At 36.8% G+C, this 20,676-nt stretch overlaps 1 protein-coding gene across 1 annotated transcript in view; it reads left to right on the top strand.

Moving 5' to 3' along the window:
* The window catches only part of PKHD1 (PKHD1 ciliary IPT domain containing fibrocystin/polyductin), a 292,871-nt gene that overhangs the window by 168,326 nt on the left and 103,869 nt on the right, over positions 1 to 20,676 (top strand). Inside the window, 3 exon segments of the mRNA XM_058181645.1 lie at positions 3,427 to 3,492; positions 4,837 to 4,962; positions 15,174 to 15,314. Coding sequence (XP_058037628.1) covers positions 3,427 to 3,492; positions 4,837 to 4,962; positions 15,174 to 15,314 — 333 coding nt within the window.

The following is a 20,676-nucleotide window of genomic DNA, read 5'->3' as shown; positions in this document are numbered from 1 at the left end:
TAGACTCTCCCCTGTGCACAAGAGAGAAAATGATTTTGTTACATAGTTCTTTGCCTGAAAGAACTTTGGAGTCTTAACTGCAAAAATAACAGAAGTTATTGCAAACAGAGATTCTACAGCTATTTCACCTAAGCTACATTTTTGGTCTCTGCATTTATCAATAAAAGTGTGTCATTGTTTGAACCATGAAGTGCTTTCTTTGCTGAAAGAAAAAGTGGACTCTCTCAGCTCAGCTCTGTTCCTTCTGAGTTTAATGGCCCAAGATCTTCCCAAGAAAGGACCATCTGTGTTTTGATCTTTTTACTATCTTTTAAAATAAAACCAGAAATTTTCTTTATTTTTAAATTGTGGAGATAGTTTGGAAAAAATTAGTCAGCTAATTAATCCCATTTACAAGCTTTGTAGGATTCTTCAGCTGTCACTCACTTCCAGGCCTAAAGCTTCTAGTTTAGTGCCTATTCTCCTGTTCATGTGACTCAGTCTCCATGGCTACAGGTTGCATCTGCTGACACCCATACACTATTTACTGCTTAATTAAGAATTTCACGCTCAGCCCTTATCTGCGGCAGAGAACAAGAACATGCTGTTAAGAAATTCCAAATATAGGCCACTGCATAAGGGAAGCCTTTATGTAGGTCTGACTCTGTGGAGCCTCTTTAACTACCCTCTTGGCAACTGAGCTGCCACCTTTCAATCAAAAATCATTAAATGGGGCAGAGATAATGAGCATGTCTCATATCAAAAGAAGGATGTTTGCTTGGGCTGAAGAGGGAAAGCTGTAAAAGCCTACCAGCCCTCACCACTTCAAAGGAGGAGAGGTTGCTCCGTCAGCAGGACCCAGAAAGCATCATTTGTTTCTGTTTGACTTATGTAAAAGGTCTGGCATGTTAGAGTCCCGTCTTGCAGCCGTGGGTCTCCCTCCCCCTCCCACCCCTCGATGCTCGTGTGTCAGCAGTTAGGCAGCTGGGCCCTAACCGTATCCGCCGGAGTATCTAATCACTTGACTCTGTCTCAACAATGGACACTTGTAGGGGGTGGTCAGGAGGAGGTCTGTGCAACAATAGGAACACAATTATTGCAGCTGCTAGGGAGGGCGATAATTCTTCTTAGGGAAACCAAAGGGACCTTGTCGAGGTAGTAGAGAGGGGAAACCTGAGTCTATTCTTAATAACCAGACTTTTGGAACTACTTTGCTTTGCCAGTGGGGCTCCGGCAGCTGCTCTTGTCCTAACCTTCTCTAATAATTGTACATTCTGTCCGAGGTCAATTTACTTATGACCTCCTTCTTTTGAGCCAGTTAAAAGCCTTTTAGGGTGAATTGTTGAAAAGTGGCAGGAGTGCATTAAACCCTAAATTTAATGTCAATAAATACAGATCAGATGCCAGATCATTCACAGGCAGGCTCTGAAATTCACACAGCATTTGCTTCAAACCGAATCTCACAGTTAAAAAAAGTCATTGTTATTCTGAAAGCTGAGCATGTGAAGGAAGACATTGTGGAGACACAGCAGGGACTGTTCATCGTTAACTTAGAGGCTTTATGGTTTTCTATCCTTAGTTGCTCTAGGAAATATCACACAAATTCTCAGGTCTGAAGAGAAAAAGCAATACCAAAATTGATATACAGAATAATGTGGCCAATCTCATTCACTGTATACTGAAATCATTTTGTGAATTTGCCTTTTAGAAAATATTCTACCAAGTTACGGATAACTCAGGCAAAATATATTAAGAAGTTCTTATCCAATAACAATTAACTTAAGCATATAGAGAAGTGTATATAATCTTGTTATTTATTGACATACACAATGTCAAAAGGGTTTTACAAAACTGTCCATAGGAGTAATTGCTTCTATCCCATAGAAGATATATGTGCCAGGGTCAAAGGAGCTGACCCGTCAAATTCTGAAACAAAGACACTGAAAGCAGGGATGGGTTCTACGGGAGTACGTGCACGTGTTCTTCTGCGCATGCGCAGATCGTAACTTATGACAGCCAGGCGGGTGGGCGGAACCTCCCGCCGCTTTTACTACCGGTTCTCAAGAACCGGACAGAACTGGGAGCAACCCACCACTGAATGAAAGACAATGAAAATGATAAGAAAACTTATAATTAAACTTTATAAGAAGAGATTGGAGTAATATGGTACATTTGGGCTTGAGAAAAAATGACTAAGTGGAGCTATGACCACACTGTTTAAACATCCAAAGGGTGCTACAAGAAGTAGAAGCATGCTATTGTCCCAGATTGCAGATCATAAAACCGTGCTTTTAATTTGCAGATATGTTTGAAAATCCAGGTGTAAGCATTTTTTAGATTTATATCCCATTTGTTCTTTAGTTCTTCACATACAAGACAGTATGTGCAAAAAACCCTCCTCCTATGTTTTCCTCCACGACAACTTCCTGGGGAGGTAGGGTGGGCTAGAGAGAGTGACTAGCCACTTGGAAACCTTGGGTCTTGAAGTTTGACTTAAAACTGGATCTGGGGCTCCTGGTGCCAATCCAATACCTTCACTGCTACATTACACTGGCTATATGTATTCCTCAGTGTTTCCTAATAGCAAAAGCAGTTTAATAGTGAACTTAATTACAAAAACTGTGCAAATCATTTGGAAGGGGTGTCCCTTCAATCATTCTAGGTGTCAATCCTGGTTTCTGTGCTTGCAAGGTCAGAAGATCAGGAAAAGACTTTGAAGATGCCATTTGGACATTCTGTGTAGCACAATAATGTAATTTTCAGAATCAATAAACTCTTTTATTAACAGCAAGTTATATTTCAGATTATTATTAACTGAAATTGTGCAATTAAGAAAGAACTTGTAGAAACTTAAAGTTTTGCAAAAGTAAAATAAATTTTGGCGATTAAGGAAGAGGGGAATCAAAAATGGCAAAACCTTAAAATGTTCATTGATTTAAGAATATGGATTGTCTGAATGGAGGAAAATGAAAAAAGGTAGGAGCAGAATTGAATGGAATATCTTGAAAAAGAGCATATCTGTCTAGCTAAACACCTAAATTTTGTTTTGTGTATTTTATATAGTGTTTTTCAACCACATTTTGAATCACATTAACAATAAAACATGATAAAAAGAACTTTAATAATGGAGGAACAATTTTGTTTGGTTTCACAAGGAGAGAATTGTCAGCCTGAGATGCCTGGGAAAACTTAACCCATCCTTTCCCAGGGATTACCTATAACAAACAGCTCTTTCTTAGCACTTTTTCTCCTTAGCTGAGCATCTGACTCTTCAGTTTTTTATATAAGTTGTATTTAAAATGCATGGATTCATACAATGCACATACATATTATGAATATTTCAAAACATGAGATTCCTCACAATTGAAGAAAATTTGTTTTATGGAGTTAGAACAATTTTCAGCTTTTATACAGCATTCTTATGTCTTACCAACTTTCTAAATTTAGTTACAGGGAGAGGCCTAATCCAAGTGACATTTAAAGTTGAAGAGATATTCCCTTCATCAGTACTGGGTATGTAAATTCAGTTTAAAAATGTAGTCTTGTTTGACTGAGCACTATTCATTCTAACCCATAGGATGTATTTCTGGGTCCTTAAATTTTTCTGGGTTTTTGGTCAGTGTTTTCTCTGTATAGAAAATTTATGTAAGAATCATGTCTAGTGTCTGCTAATGATGCACATGACTGTATCACAGCCATCCTATGCCCATTGCTGAAAATAAATTTTATTTCAATAATTATCTGGTCAATGAAAGGACTAGCTTTTGATGCCCTGTATTTGCTCTCTCTTCCCAGCAACTGGGTAGTGTTTGTCTTTCTTTCTTTCTTTCTTTCTTTCTTTCTTTCTTTCTTTCTTTCTTTCTTTCTTTCTTTCTTTCTTTCTTCTATCTATCTATCATTCAACTGCCATTGGACTTCTGAATAGAAAGCCAAGTAGATAGATAGAGACAGAGAGATTAAAATGAACAAAAATATTATAAAAGTGTGTTTTAGAAAGTTCAGAAGAAAAGATAATATTGCAATTAAGCAATTAATTTATTAACTCCTCTGTTAATTAAAATATAAGCCTCATTTACCCTCAGTCTAAATATTTTGCTCTTTAAGATAATCTCTCTTATTTACTTGCTTTTTTTTTCTTGTTCTAAAAAATGGTTAGGAGGGTAGTAATGGGGAAATTTATATCTATAATTTTGATTTCACTATATCTTAATTAATACCTGGCATCCATTTAATCTACCTTGAACAACAATCATATCATAAAGGTAGAATTTCAGAGAACCTCTACTGAGAAGTGTATATCCACTTAGAAACAAATGATTAAAATATTAGTTGCCATTTTGAGGAAGATAAATGTTGTTTCCAAACATCTTAATGAGGTTTGCCAAATCTTTACTGAGGTAGGTAAGTAGATAAGTAAGACAGTAGACCAGGGGTGTTGAACTTGATTTCATTGAGGGCCGCATCATGGTTGTGTTTGATCTCTGGGGCCAGAGTGGGCATGGCCAGGGTGGGTTTGGCCACTCTACAACACTTGTGCTGGGGGTGCCTGTGGTGGCCGAAGCATTCTGCCCGAGAAAACGGGTTCCCGAGCTCCATTTCCAGCTGCAATGGCTTCCTGCAACCTTGTGCCACAAAAACAGAGCCGGGGGGGGGGCATGCAGTACTCCCAAGCTCCATTTTTGCTGGCAGAGGCACCATAGGCCAGTCTTTTGCTGTTTCCTGGGCAGCCCCGTGGGCCAGATCTAAACACCCCATGGGCCGGATACGGTCTCCGGGCCTTGAGTTTGACACAGCTGCAGTAGACAGTCAAGCAGGCAAACATACAAAAATAAATTCTTTCTTTTTTCCTAGATCCAGTTCCTTCTTTTTCTCCTCCTGTTTACAGATGGTCCCTTGCTGAATCCTGGAATGACGTGACAAAGGGCTGGGGTGGCTACAATAAAAGTATACCATCAGCTGATGAAGATGTTATCATTTTACCAGGTAACTATATTTTGTCAATATACTATATTTTAATAATAAAGTCATTGTAACAATAGAGCTTGGCACATGAAAGATACAGATAACCAATCTAATATATAAATAAGAAAAAGCCAATTTAATATATTTTAACTTTCTGATTTCTTTACTGTTTTATTCTGCAAGTTAAATACTCATTTGTCAACCAACATTTCCATGTAAATTTCCGTATCTTCTGACATCACAAGATGAAATATGTATAAATAAATGAAAGGAGGTTGCTTATGCCAACATAACTGCATGTTCTCAGAAGAAATATTGCCTGTTTTGTAATAATTGGCAATCATATACAGTCATGTGAAAACAGTAGACTTTTCTCAAGGCTATTGAAAATGCTAGAGAAGGCCTCAGAAGAAAGACACAGCAAACAAATTGGGATCACATTGCTTTGAGAAAGGGCACTTCACTCTAAACTTCACTTGAGTGAAATGTGCTTCAAAGATCCACACAATCTCTTGTATCTGTTGCTTTTCCTAACTGTTTTTTTCTTAGGAAAGCATTTTGATTGCAATAAAGCAGATATTGGTTGTTATCAATAAACAGATCTGGATGAGTAGTTTAGCAAATTTTTCAAACAAATCTCAGATTTTCCAAAATTGGAAAGCATTTTAGAGATCAGATGGCAAATGTTAGACTGAGGATTTTTCCCACAGTGAATTTTCAAAAGAATCATTTTTTCATCCATTTTTGTTGTACCTATGTAGCATCAATTCAGAAGTACCATTTAGCATCTCAAGACAAACTCTTACTTTCAAAGAAAATGACTACCATTTGTACATATTGAGTTGAAATAGGTGAGGAAGATTTTCCCTGCCTTTACGTAACATGGAATTCTAAACTTGGACTTGGATTAGTCTATGATGCTCACGGTTTCCCAGTTGAGACTATGATTAAGTCTGTCCATGTGTTGTGAGATTAAGGAGTTTTCATTGTGTCTTCTGACTGCTAGTTGGTATTCATAGATGTGCTTTGTTAGACTTCTGCCTGTCTTTTCTACATAGTGAGGATTATGGTCCTTAACACAGTATACATTGCAGTTTTGTTAAGATGTATTGGAGGCTTTAGTATGGCTTATGTGGTTTGAATAGTCTGTTGGTTGTTTCTGAGATATGGTCATTACAGAGAAAACGATGGTAAATTAGAAATTCAAGCGCTCCATTACCAAAGTAACAAGCCAAACTTTCCCAACAGTGATCTGTGTAAGAACATTCTTCAGACAAGTACAAACAGACTCAGAAACAACTATCTAAGAATAAAACCCTCTAAAACAAGTAAATAAAAAAACCAATTGTGCTCCTCCCAAAACAGAAGTCATCTATAGCATACAATGTAAAGATTTATTAAGAGTAATAAAATAATGTAGAAATTGTTGGTAGTAAGTGTTCCATTTCCAGATGTATAGCAAAATGTGTATTTAAAGCCTACCTTTTTCTGAAATCTAGCTTTTTCTGCAATAGGTAAAAGATATTTAACATTCTTTATCACAGTCTTATGTTAATGGCTTCTTCTGTTTCCATCAGTAACTTTTTACTTATTTGCTTGTCCTAAAACAGGTGAAAATAGAGATAATGTGTAGTTCCATGTTCATTAGTTTTTAATTCCATTTCTAACAAAAATTTAAAACATTTTGAATTTAAGCAATAAACAAAATTTCATTTACTGTGTAAAGTTTTGATTTTATACACTAAGCATACGTTTGCAAAAAAATCAAGCAATAGATTTTATAAAGTAACATAATAACATTTCTAGGAAATATTCATCTACAGAATGAATAGAATGCCTGGTGAATAGTTCCTTTCATCCTTTGGCCATACCCATTTCCTTTGCCTCAATAAAGTAGGAATAATCCTAGTTCCTTTAAGTTATTTTTATGTTGCAGTATCTCTAAGTTTCACCATGTCAGTTCAGGCAACTCTACATCCCCCTCCCTTTTATTGTAATGTTATAATTCATGATGGGGTGGTGCGGTGACTCAGTGGTTAAGATGCTGGGCTTGTTGGCTGGAAAACTGGCAGCCCAGGTTCGAGACTTGAGCTCCATGCGACGGGGTGAGCTCCTGTCCTCGCCTCACCTCCTGCCACTCTAGCAGTTGGAAAGCATGCAACCATGAGTAGATAACTAGGTACCATTTCAGTGGGAAGGTAACAGAGCTCTGTGATGTCATGTTGGCTTTGAAATGGAAATGGAGATGAGCACCACCCCCTGTAGTCAGCAATGATTAGTGGATTAAATCTGCAGGGACTCCTATAATTCATGATACATTGTATTATTTCAACACTGATTTCTAAGGAGTAATGTTTATATAATATGATTAAAATTACTAACATTCTATTATTTAGAAAGCTATTGAAAATAAAAAGAAAAAAAACTAAAACTTCTACCAGTATTAATTACCATTTAGGATATCATTACTACAAGCCTAAAATTAACTTTTCATCCAAAGTTGAGTGTAACATAAAGAAAAAAGAACCACTACAATTCACATCAAGATATTAGTTAATGTAATACTTTGGTCTTGTTCTAATTTCTTAACATTAAGATTTTACTGTATTATTACTTTCTGTATGTGTAACTCAATACCTTTCTAAAACCATGTTTTAATATGGATTTTGGTGTATATCGTTAGAGCAGTTTTGGTGTTTATATATTAATAGCAACTGTGAAGAGGGCTTCACCTACCCAATATATACTGGGGTAGTTTTACACATAAGAGCAATTATGGACAAGTAGCTGATTGTTCATAGCATCAAAATATCTTTAAAAAGTAATTTCATACCTTTCATTTGAATCATGCGTTATTATGGCTGAGCGCCATCTACATTTGTAGGGCGGGATATTACTGTTACAAAAGAAAGGGATGGGAAAGTACAGTAGATTGGCATGTATGTGAATCTTTCTTTGGGAACATTTGTAATTATTTTCATAACATTGAAGGAAATCAAGGACAAGTTTGTTATGCTATGCATGAACAAATAAAAGCAGCTTTTATTCTAGCAGCATTCACAGCTTTCCATGGTTTTTTCACATTTTGTGAGGCTTAATATAATAAATTCCTGACACAATATATGAGGTAGGAATGAGGAGCTTGCCATAGTATGTTGCATCAGATGGCATATTTATGATGTCATGTAGCCTCTGGCATTGTTTTTAATGATGGAATCTTCTGTCTCTCTCATTTGGCTTTGAACTTCTTATGTTTGAAGAGACAGACGCTCACACTTTGCATCTCATGCAATAATACTTCCGTTGTGCCTATGTAGCATTTGGTGATGCATTTATGACATTTTATAAAGTAAGAATGCTGATCAAAGAGATTCTGTGTCACTACTTGAGTCATTAGAAAGCTTGTTTTATGTCAGAGCATTAAGATTCTGCTGGATTATTTCTGATTTTTTCTGTAAAGAAATAAACACATGATATGGGAAATATATTCTTTTAAAATAAATACTAGTATTTTCTGAATCGTATTGCATAAGGGTGGGGATGATATTGAATTAAATCTAACAAAAGCTGATCTGAGGATTTTGTGAACTCAAGAATATCAGGTTTGTTCACTTTCTTGAGGATTTCCCTACTCAATGGACATATATATCCAGAAGTATATCATACCCTTAAGTGTTTTCCTTTTCTTAATTCTACTAAGGAGCCTTCTGTTGTTCTGGCATATATATTCTTCTGTTACCCATTATGCCACAAATAGCAATAGCAATAGCACTTAGACTTATATACCACTTCACAGTGCTTTTACAGCTCTCTCTCAGTAGTTTATAGAGTCAGCGTATTGCCCCCAACAATCTGGGTCCTCAGTTTACCCACCTTGGAAGGATGGAAGGCTGAGTCAACCTTGAACCTGGTGAAATTCGATCTGCCAAATTGCAGGCAGACAGCAGAAGTAGCCTGCAGTACTGCATTCTAACCACTAAGCCACCACGGCTCATTATAATTATATATAAAATTATCTACCCAAATTAATGAACTGTGTGTGTGGCATGAAAACTCTTTCATCAGAGGTTATGAACCATAATCACCGTGCTGGTCCATGGTGATTTGGCAAACATATTATTTTTGACTCCGCATCCCAACTTCCAGACTAGAATCTGGTCTACTCACTAATCCAGCACACCATTATCTGTCTGTCTTTCTGCCTATCTGTCTAACTAGCTATCTATCTATCTATCTCTTTAAAACATTATGCAAAAAAGGATAAAACTAGAGAATAAGGAAATGTTACAGTCAGAATGCATGTATTTTAAGATTTTAGAAATAGAAATTCTCTGCATCACAGTACAAAGAATTAGGAATGAAGACATAGTCTTATAAAAATGTTTTTCTGACTCAGTTGGCCATCTTAACAATATTTGTCAACAGCATGCATTTTGTTACAAGCACATTCTTTGCAATTATTTTACAATGTAGGCTCTTTCCTCCCACCCCTTCTTCTGTAATGGCTTTCCCTTTCTTTACATTTGTGTTCTCTTGAGTTTCCTTTTAATTTTCAATATGAAGATTTTTCCAAAACACTTGCTATATAAATCCAGGAGTTTGAATCAAATGGGCAAATGTACTGTAAGAGGGTATTTAGCATTAATATTTTGCTATATCATTACAGGATTCCTGCCAAGCTACTTTCAGTAATATTGCATGGGGCAGAGGGTATTCTAGAGAATACAAAAGGGAAATGGAAATTACACACAAACACAGACAGAGACACACACCACTAATTTTGGTCTGCCATACTTCATTATTTCCCCTATTAGGAAATAAAATATACAGATGTATTTAGACACATATCTTGGTTTGCGAACTTTGTAGCTGCAAAATAAAATTCATAAGATGTCTTGTGCATTCTGACGGTGTACTGGGAAAATATAAATCTTACCACCAAAAGATATTAGGCAAAAATCTTACTAAAAATTTACACGGACATACATTCTATTGAACAACAGCTTAGAAATCACTGTAGAATCTAATTAAATGAACATAACATTGGAAAAAGAGAAACTGCCTGCAAAAGTGGCTGACAAATTCTCCTATCCCTGAATTTTTGGAGGCTGCAGAATTCACAGATAGATAGTATGAAATATATATCTATATATTTCTTATAAACTTATATTTCCTATATACCTATACCTATATAGAAAGAGGGAGGGAGGGAGGGAGGGAGAGGGGGGGATTTAAAATGATGCCTTGGTGTTAAACGGTGTTTCTTTTTCTCTCTAGTTTTTCTCAGTAGAATACAGGATGAGTTTACTAAAAAGAAACTAAACACCTTCAAAGACTTGTTAATACAGTGACAGTAGATAGCTCAGATAAAGGTCCCAACAATGACCTTGCTGTCATTCAAACTGCATGTATGAATACAGGACAATTGAGCCCCCATTCATAATCTACATGACCTCTGCTTCTTTTGATTATTTATAGCACAAGGAGTGAAAAGAAGCCTTCTATTCAGGTTGGAACCATCTGTTTTCCAGTGTTTGTTTGACTAGTAACTTGACCTGATGATAATGTGGTGTCTGAGTTACAAAACAGATTGAGTTGTTGTGTAACATTTTTATCCCTGGAGTTTAGTGGCAGGCAGTGTGGAAGAAACACAGACGGTTCATCTAAAGCATGAAGATAATCCTTTTGCTTTGTGTGTGTGTGTGTTTTTAAAGGAGTTGATTTTATTAAGCAACATTCACTAGCAAGGTCTTCACTGAATTTCTTTACAGACTCAGAGTTGGGAGTAGGTGAAATTTTCCATATGCTTAGTTAAAGATTAATTGAATTAGATTTGTTTTGGGTTTTTTTAGCCTTAGCTGCAATAGGAATGACAAGAACAACTAGGTATATATTACGATGCATGTGTTTTCTGAATGCTGGATGAGATGCATTTTTCTTTTACTAAACCCATTTCATCATCCATAGAGATGACAGAAAAAATCATTTATAGGTTGCTAGCAGCACCATCTCCTATAATTTAGCCATTTGTTTTGTCTTTTTAAAATGCATATACACAAATTCTGGATTATAAAGGTATAAACTGTACTTGTCATGAGATTGAATGTAGGTCTGAATGGAAGAATAGTTACTTGATTTTCTCATCCTCTGCTTGGATGTACATGCATTTTTGTCCTTAGCATAGTATAAGAAGGTAGAGTTAATGCTTTTCCACTTTGTTTCTTTTCTTTGTTGCTAATAGCAGGAAAATATAAATTCTTTTTAGAAAAGCCTTTGAAACAATGATCTTTTGGATGTATGGATGTTGGTGGTATTCTAAGTCTTGAACCATAAAAAAATATTTTCTGGTCTGTAGGTGTAAATATTGGTGTGGGTTTTTTCTTTATCTCTCTGACTGTTAACAGTTATTTATTGAGATCTCCATATGTACTCTCCCATATACTTTCCTAGCTTTTCTTGTGACTGGTACATCTTTAAAACTGATTGGACAAGAGACTTGAAGAAAAACCTTGCAAACTCAAAGTCTCAGAGCTCCACTCCATCTTCAGGCAGTGAGTTGCGGCAATGAATTGATGACTGCCTTTCACTCCCTGGAATAGATATTCCACTGCGGTTTTGTCAGGTCAGAACTGCAGGCAACTGCACTAGCATAGACTCAGGGAATCAGAGCCAAAGAATAAAGCCACTAGACAGAGCTGGAAAAAGTCCTCAAAGCATGTCAGCACTGAGAAGCCCCAATGGACACGGCCAGTCTGGAGTCTGAGAATTAGAGCCAGGCTAAAAATGTCACCCTTTAATTTTCCATCTATTTCAGGAACTGAGATATCAGATGAAAAGGTCAACTGAAGGACTGTATCCATACTTTTTCAGGAGGAGGGTGGAATTTATAAATAACTGGGGAGGAGTGTCTATCCCATCCCTTCAGCAGCAGACTGTTGGACGTTTCCATGTGAAATAAGAAAACTGATGGCTGATTGGTTTAACTTTCCCTCAGTGCTTTTACTATCACATAGAATTCTCACGTAGTTTCCTCAGGTGTAACACAGATTTCTACTTGATACAGAGGAATACTGAGAAATTTTTTTCAGGTTCCGTGCCTTGTTTCTACATAAAGAAATACACTGTTTATCTCCTGGATTCCCAGGAGGTAGAATCACATTTGCAACATCCCATTATTTCATCCCATTAGAAAGACAAGGCCTCGTGGTATTTGGGATTGTCTCCAACATGAGTAGTTAGTAATTAATTATCTTCATATGATTTTTGCCTTTATCAAAATTAGAGTCTTACTTTTTATTCTCTTTGTTAAATACATAATTAAATATCTTGGCATGTACTTTTTTAAATTATAAAAAAAACACCTTTACTTATACTCATTTTGGAAAAGAATTCTAATAAATTGTGCTATTCCGGGATTTGAAGCTATATTTTTTTTTCTATCTAGCTTATCTTGTAGAGAATTTCTACAAAATGTTTGCCTCTCTGTGGAATAATTCATTTGGCACAGTTATACACTCATATCCAATTCCTGGAAAGCAGACTGAAAGATCCTATTGATTCACCACTTTTCCTCATTTTAAATATTTATTATGTATTATTTTATTTTAAGACTATGATCACGGTATTTAAACAGTAGACCTATTGAGAAACTTAAATGAACATTTTTAAAACAAAGCTTCCGAAAATCAGTGAATGACATTACATATTGCAGGACTTCTGGAAAGGTTAAACACTAGTAGAACATAGCTTGCCTCTGGATGGTGTTAATGAACATTGGTTTTAAATCTGTTCCTCTTCTCTGACTTGGTTGGTTTAATCTGTCTATATACTGTGGGTCAAAAGTCTTCTGACTCTTCCATATGAGAACCAGTAAAAAGACAGCAACAAAATGCTTTTGTTTTAATTCTCATTTTCCAGTAGAATGCTCTTCTTAAAAACACCTCTCTGCCGAATATCACCTGCCACAACCAAACAGGAGATAGCTGTTATTTTATTTACTTATTTACAATGTTTACATGCTGCTCAAATTAAAACCTACTCTGAATAGCTTACATTTCCCTTTTGAGTAATTAAGATTTTAAAACAGTCTAAAGCAAATAACAATTTAATGCAAAGCATGGTATCAGGGATAAATAAAAGTATGTTATAATCCATTTTATAGGAGACAGCATCACAAAACATTTCAATGCTGAAGATTTTTCATTTTTAAAATCAACATAAATAATAATACTTACCCATGAACTGAGGGAAAGAACATTTTCTGAAAATTCCTCTCTTTTTTCATTGGAATATATGGCTGGATTCTTTAATAAGAGATGACTATGTTAATATCATTGCTTGGTATTGCTAAGGCTGGCCTTTTAATAAAACTTATTATTTTTGTTTTATGTTAAATCTAAACCAATGCTAAACCTATGATTTGTTTTAACGCATGTATTAATCATTTTATACTATTATATTTTATGAACTGTATCTTGTCACTTCAACATCTCACTAAAAACACTCCAATTTTACTTATATCTCTGAACTGTATGTCATTTTTTGCTGAGATAAAGATTTCTTTTTGAGCTCCTCTCTGTCCTTTGCAGCCTAAATATTCCCTTTGGAGATGATTTTTTGGGACTGTACAGGGAGGGTAATCCATTCTTCTTATCGATGCCATTGCATTGACAGATGGCTAGTATTGGATGCAACCCAAAACATTCCGAACACCAGGCCTTTATAATACAGAGTTTTAATTAGAGTTACCATATGTCTAGTAGTTTCTAGAAGAGTCCAGTTCAAACTCTGAATGCCCTATCTGAGAAAAGGAAACAGTCAGGGATTGCCTGAACAGCCGCATATGTATCAATTGTTGCTCTTTCCGTGTTTGGATACCACTTCTTCATTCTCCCCATTCCTATTCTTCAATATGCCTGCTCTTTGAAGTCATTCTTTGCTTCTTTCCCTTCAATCTTTTCTTTCTTCCCAGTTTAGCCTGACTCCCTGCTCCTGTATCATACCATCATTCTCCTCCTCCATTTGTTCTTGTCCAGACCCTAAGTTGTGTCCAACTCTTCACGATCCCATTGACTTTAGCATGCCACACCCCTCTATCCTCCACTGTCTCTTGGAGTTTTCCCAAATTCATGTTCATTGCATTGATGACATTATCTAACCATCTCATCTTCTGCCGTACCTTTTACCTTCAATCTTTCCCAACAACAGGTTCTTTTCCTCCTCCATAGCCCTGTTCTCCTTGTTTTCCATCATGCTTACTTGCTTTCCAATGGCCAACCTTAGCCCCCAACTCAGAAATGACCCTCCTCTCTTCCCATTTCTTTCTCAGTGTTCCCAAAGGGAAGTATTAATATGTGCCTGATTGCTGCATGGGTGCATGGAGGAATATATGTTGTTCATACAAGTGGATTGTTATATGGCCGGGGAGATCCACTGTCAGTTCCCTTCTGTTCTGGCCAGTTGTTCTCTCTCTGCCCAAGCTAGTTCAGTGTTGTACCTTTGAGGATAAAGTGAGGAGAGAAGCAAATGTAAAGTATAAATGCAAAAAAGAAATATATTTCTTTCAATCTTGATTATATCACGTATATTAAGTAAGTTTAAGTGACCAGATTTCAGAGATGGCAAAGTGGGACAACATTGATGCGGTGGGGGGGGGGGGGCTGCGCATGCCCGCTGAGTCTTGCCATCTGCCTGAAGGAGGAGGAGCGGCTGCTGCTTCTCCGCTCTTCCAGGCAAGCTCGGCTCTCCTCTCGGCTCTTCTCTTCCTCTCGGGTGAAGTCAAGCGGCGTCTCTCCTCCCTCTCGCGCCCCCTTCTCCACCACTCCCCCTTCTCCACCTCCTCCTCTTGCGTTGCCGCCTCCCATTTTCAGTGAAACAAAAAAAAATCGGGACTTTTTTGAATTGCCGTGGGACACGGGACAAATTATTAAAAAGCGGGACTGTCCCGCCAAAAGTGGGACGTCTGGTCACTATAAAGTAAGTGTACTGCTTATTTGAAGGTTTGAATATTTTGACATATCTTATTAATTCTCTGTATTGTGTAAAATTGTTCCCCATTCAGATCTAATTTGATGGGGAACAGAAATTCACTTAAATAATTCATAAATTATGTAATAGTCCTAGCCTTTTTGTTCAATTTAACATCTTATAAAAGCATGCAAAAAAGAGGCTACATTTTTAAAAAGCAATATATTAAGCAAAGTAATGCTCTGCATCATTTCATTCTTTCTAAGACAGAACTGTCTTGGTGGATATGAATCTTCCACCCCTACGAGGTCTTTACATCCAGGGCACATTGGAATTCTCATTAAACACCAGCCATCTCCTGAGCGCGGCCTGTATTGTGATTGCTGCTGGTGGTGTCCTGAAAGTGGGTAAGTGAAAAATAATAATAGCTGGAAGAGATGCTTCATGGCGTATCTTTTATTTATTTATTTTTTTAAAAAGTGAACCAAGTCTAATTACCCTCAGGCATGACAAAGCTATGTTGGGGTATATATGCTAAGGGGAAATGATGAAATCTAGAAAGAAGAATAACATCATAAATTGGTTCTCGTGCTATCTAACATTTATTAAGCTGTTGCAATACCCTGGGCATACTGTAGCACAAAAGGGATCTGTTCTAGTCGAAGTGGAATCTATTCCAGATAAATGCTCATTGGAATGCAATCAAAGGCTGTTTCACACTGAGCAGAAAACCTGATATTTTTTCCCCTTAGAAGATAAGGGGTGCAATAGAGCCTATATTCAGTTAGGCCCAGAAAATCCTTTCTCAACACCTTGAATTGGGTTTGATAGTTCAGTGCAGGATTTTAAGCACTGCTGTGACATGAACTGATTTAGCCACCTTCCTTAACAATCAGGCAGCTGCTGGACCATCTTCAGGAATAGCTCTGCATCAAGTGTATTGCAGTAATCCATTCATAAAACTATTAAGGCATGGAGCAGTAAAGCTCCTGATGTGGAACTTCAAATATTTTATGATTAGTAGTCCCTACCCCATCACAATCCTTTTGTGATTAGCTAAGGCCACACAGCAGTTACTTTGTGGTGACGCTTGCAACTCTTTATTCACATTCCAAATGTGTTCACTACTTAAAAGGGATTCATATCCTTTTTTATCCTGAAATTGAACTGACTTTAATTTGCATAATACTAATACTGACCTAAATTATCCTTAGCATTTAAATATACAAGGCATTGTCATTCTTCAACTTTTTGTATTAGTGACCTGGTTAAGACTTGGAATTGAAGCTCATCAAATTGGCAGATGATATAAAAACAGTATAATTAGGACCTTAGACTACAGAAATACAATTCAAATTTATCTTCATAGTTTAAAGAAGCGGGTTGAAAATAAGAAATAAACATTTAGCAGAGGGAGATATAAAGTTGTAATGGTATGTGGGAATGATCTTGTGGGACAGGAGGAAAAGCTGCACCTAGACCAGGGGTCGGCAACTTTAAACTCTCAAAGAGCCACAAAGGTCCTAACGGAAGCCCCCCATTCAGTTCTGGAGCCAACCGGAAGTCCGGTTGCCCCACCATAAAGTTTCCTCCTAGCGTGGTATCCTTTTTCCTCTACCTATCCTAACTGAAAGCCCTTTCAATTGTGGAGCCGACTGGAAAACCGCCCCTTGCCATAAAGTCTCCTCCCGGTGTGCCATTCTTTCCCCCTCCCCTTACTGGAAGCTCCTCTCAAAATTGACGGGCAACAGGGAGCCGCAGTAGAGGGATGAAAGAGCCACATGTGGCTCCAGAGCTCCAGAGCTCCAGAGCTCCAGAGCTGCGGGTTGCTGACCCCTGACTTAGACAATGGTCTAATGAACCAAATTTGAGTCCAAAGAAGGAGAGGTGATGAAAGGATCATCCTGAGTTTTGGGAAAAATAAAAGTGAGGAATGATAGGGGTACTTCCAGGCTTGTAAGATTATGTTAATGTAATTTTACAGTAAAGATAGAGCTAATACTCTTGGTTGTTCTTGTCTGGACTACTTTGCAAGGCCAACATCAATCTTTCAAGTCTGAAAGTACCCCTGCCATCCTTAACTTTTACTCTCCCAAAAGTTAGCATTTTTGCTACCTCTCTTCCTTTGGACTCAAATTAATTTTGTTTATCAGACTGTTGTCTAGCCCTTCCTCCTGACCTCCAAGGTAATTTCCAAATACCATCACAAAAGTGTAGCAGAGATACAAACAAAGGAAATGCTACCTGAAAAGTATAGTTTCCAAAAGATTCAAAGAAACTGAACACGTTCATAGAAAGGTAATGAAGTTGATCAGGGAACAAGAAAGTAAGAACTCTACAGAAATAGGGAAAGATGTTTGGCCTTGAGGATCAAAAAAATGAAGAAGTGGGAGGAACATAACACCACTCCTCAAATAATTGGAAGATGTCACATAGAAGGTCAAGGCCAGTTCTCTCTCTTTCTAGAATGAAACTGTTATAACTGGAATTACAGAAAGCAGATTCTAATTTGATGTTTAAAAAAAGTCTTCTAACAAGAAGAGCAGTTTGACAGTGGAATCATCGGGTCAGAGAGCTTGGTGAGCTCTTCTTAATTAGATGTGTTCAAGCAGAGACTGGACAACCATCTGTCTAGGATGCTTTAATTTGGATTCCTGCACAGAGGTTGGCTTCCGTGGCCTAAATGGTCCCTTCTAATTGTACTGTATAAGAATTAAAGCTGGCTTGGTAATTAGTAAAATGGGGTCGGTCCTTTCCTTTGATTCAGAGATAGTTTTGAAACTTGCCATCCCAACCTCCCCGGTTTTAATTAAAAGCCTTGGAGAATTTCTCAGCTAAGATCCAAGAGTCGATGGAGACAGGACTCACTTTATAAATTTTGTAAAGCTGCTTGGGTCCAGAAGAGATTTATTACAGGGACTGTGTTTCCCAATAGATTAACATGGAAGGAAACACATGAACACTTACTCTTTATTGGTTTCTTGGCGAAATAGGATGAATTTTGCATGTGACCCAGAAGAAAGCAAGCTGCACGTCAGTGAAATCAGTGCAGAATTTTAGAACTGAATTATTTGAAGATTATCATTCAGATTATCTCAGGGTGGGGTAGAATACAGGGATTTATGAAAAATGAGCAAAAATAGTCAGTTTAGGAATTCGAAACATTTTGGCAATTAAAGAAGATGGAGAGAAAGAGTTGGCTCTGAAATGGATCAAGACACGGAAAGGAAAACTAGATGAGAGGATCTACTTTCACTAAGGATTGCATGGCTCTGTTTGGGAAGAGGAAATGAAGGAAATTACTATTATAGGAAGAACTGGAAGTTTGCCAGAAAGGTAACATTCCTGGGCTTTAAAAACCAATTTATTCTGGTTGAAAGAAATCTTGAGCAACAATGCAGCTACCCTTCAAAAAGACCTTGACTTTGTGTCGGAATGGTCAAAAATTTGGCAACTCCAAATCTCAACCAACAAATGCTCTGTCTTACACATCGGAAAAAAGAACCTAAACATTAAGTACAAGCTTGATGGACATTACCTTGTAAATGACCCTCACCTTGTCAAAGACCTTGGAGTTTTCATATCAAACAATCTAAGTGCCAAAGCCCACTGCAACTACATTGCCAAAAAGGCTTTAAGAATAGTAAACTTAATCTTGTGTAGCTTCTTCTCCAGAAAGATTACACTACTAACCAGAGTATACAAAACATTTGGTAGACCAGTTCTCGAATACAGCTCACCTGTCTGGAACCTGATAACTCATAAAATCATCTGCTACAATGTCCTTCCTGTCGAAGACTACTTCAGCTTCAATGGCAACAATACACAAGCACACAATAGATTTAAACTTAATGTGAACCGCTCCAATCTTGATTGTAGAAAATATGACTTCAGTAACAGAGTTGTTAATGCCTGGAATGCACTACCTGACTCTGTGGTCTCCTCCCAAAGTCGCCAAAGCTTTAACCAAAGACTGACTACTATTGACCTCACCCCATTCCTAAGAGGTCTGTAAGGGGCGTGCATAAGAGCACCAGCGTGCCTACCGTTCCTGTTCTAATGTTCCCTTTGATTGTATCCAATTTGTATGGTTATTTCATGCTTATACTTATATATACTGTTGTGTTTGACAAATAAATAAATAAATAAATAAATAAAATGTATCCAACCAAAGGGCCACGATAACAGCTTGAGTACTACCTGTTTCCATCTCTTCACTTATCTTATAAAGTAGATAGCAGTCTTTGGCTATCTCTATAACTGTGAAATGACATATTCAAGCTACTGAATATAGCTATCATTCAACCCACTCTAGACCTGCCATGGATGTGTTACAGTGTATTACTTATTAATATGTCAAGAATCAGTGGACAGGACATACTTGTCATAGGTAGATAGAATAAAAATCACTGTAACTGGAATGTTTAAACAGAAGAGTTATTGTGTTGTAGCATGGATTACCATATTTAACTTCAGGTAGTATTCAGACTAATACATATTAGTATTCATAATTTATTGTACTATTATTCATAGCTTATTACATTTAAATTTTAAAACTCAGATTATTCTTCTTATAGAAATCTCTAATTCTAGCACATCTTAACCATCATTATTTCAACTGTAAAAATTGTCTTTTCATTTATACTATAAAGGGAATGAAAGAAATACACCTTGCAACTTTGTAGTTGCTGATGTTCAACTTTTGTTTTTACTTTTTATTATCTATCTATCTATCTATCTATCTATCTATCTATCTATCTATCTATCTATCTATCTATCTATCTATCTATCTATCTATCTATCTATCTATCTATCATCTATCTATCTATCTATCTATTTATTTTACCTTATAATGAGGTAATAGTTTAACAGGACTTCTTAATGAGGTATCAAGGAAGCTATGTTCATTAAAAAAATTTAAAAGATGCATAATTAGTAATCATAGTTCAGGTACTAAGAACTTCTGGTATATTTGTTTAGAGCATCAATAGTTATTCTCTCAAAAATGCTAGATGACAGATGTACACGAATTATTTCACATATCTGGGAATCCAGAAATATGTTTTTATAACCCATTTTTATTGGACTAGACACAGTACAGATTAGTAGTGCAAAGTGGAAACAGTTTTACAGAATCAACTTGTAAAACCTGGAAATATCTAAACTTTAACAGATAGAGAGATAGAGAGGGGGAGGGAGGCAGTGGGGGAGAGAGAGATCATCTTCCAGGTTCAATTCTTTTCTTTTTTTTAATTGTTTCAGGGTTGACTATAGAGTCACAGTATACTTGAATGAGCTAGTCTGTTAGAGTGAGTTAAAATGAGTTACTCTTCAAAAAGTGTTCTCTGTTTTAAGCCAACAGCATCCAGAGGACAGCTGCTAGTTGTATAAAATATGTGTGCTTCAGCACCCGTTGTACTGGAGATGACCCAATAGTGCCTGGGATCAGGGAATATGGTAGCTTTTTAGTCATTTTCCCTTTGGTCCCTAGTTAGCTTCATTGACTGCCAGTTGGCTGTTATCTCTCTGAAGAACTGGATACCACAGTGCAGTGGTCTATTAGAATTGTACAACACTGCTAGACTGTTTAGCCAGGAATACTGCAAGTGTTTTAACTCTGATACAATTGAGTCCATGGTTGAAATAAAGCAATGGGTATATTAGTATTACTCTTCCCCACCTCCCATTGACTCTAGGATGATGGAATACGTTAGAATCTGGAAGACAGCATTTGTCTGGAAGAAAAGATAAATCCTAAATTAAAAACAT

The sequence above is a fragment of the Ahaetulla prasina genome, chromosome 1, assembly GCF_028640845.1.
Source record: "Ahaetulla prasina isolate Xishuangbanna chromosome 1, ASM2864084v1, whole genome shotgun sequence".
In the NCBI taxonomy this organism is placed as follows: Eukaryota; Metazoa; Chordata; class Lepidosauria; order Squamata; family Colubridae; genus Ahaetulla; species Ahaetulla prasina.
Note: the sequence above shows the minus strand (reverse complement) of the source record. Positions and strands in the feature narration are given on the sequence as shown.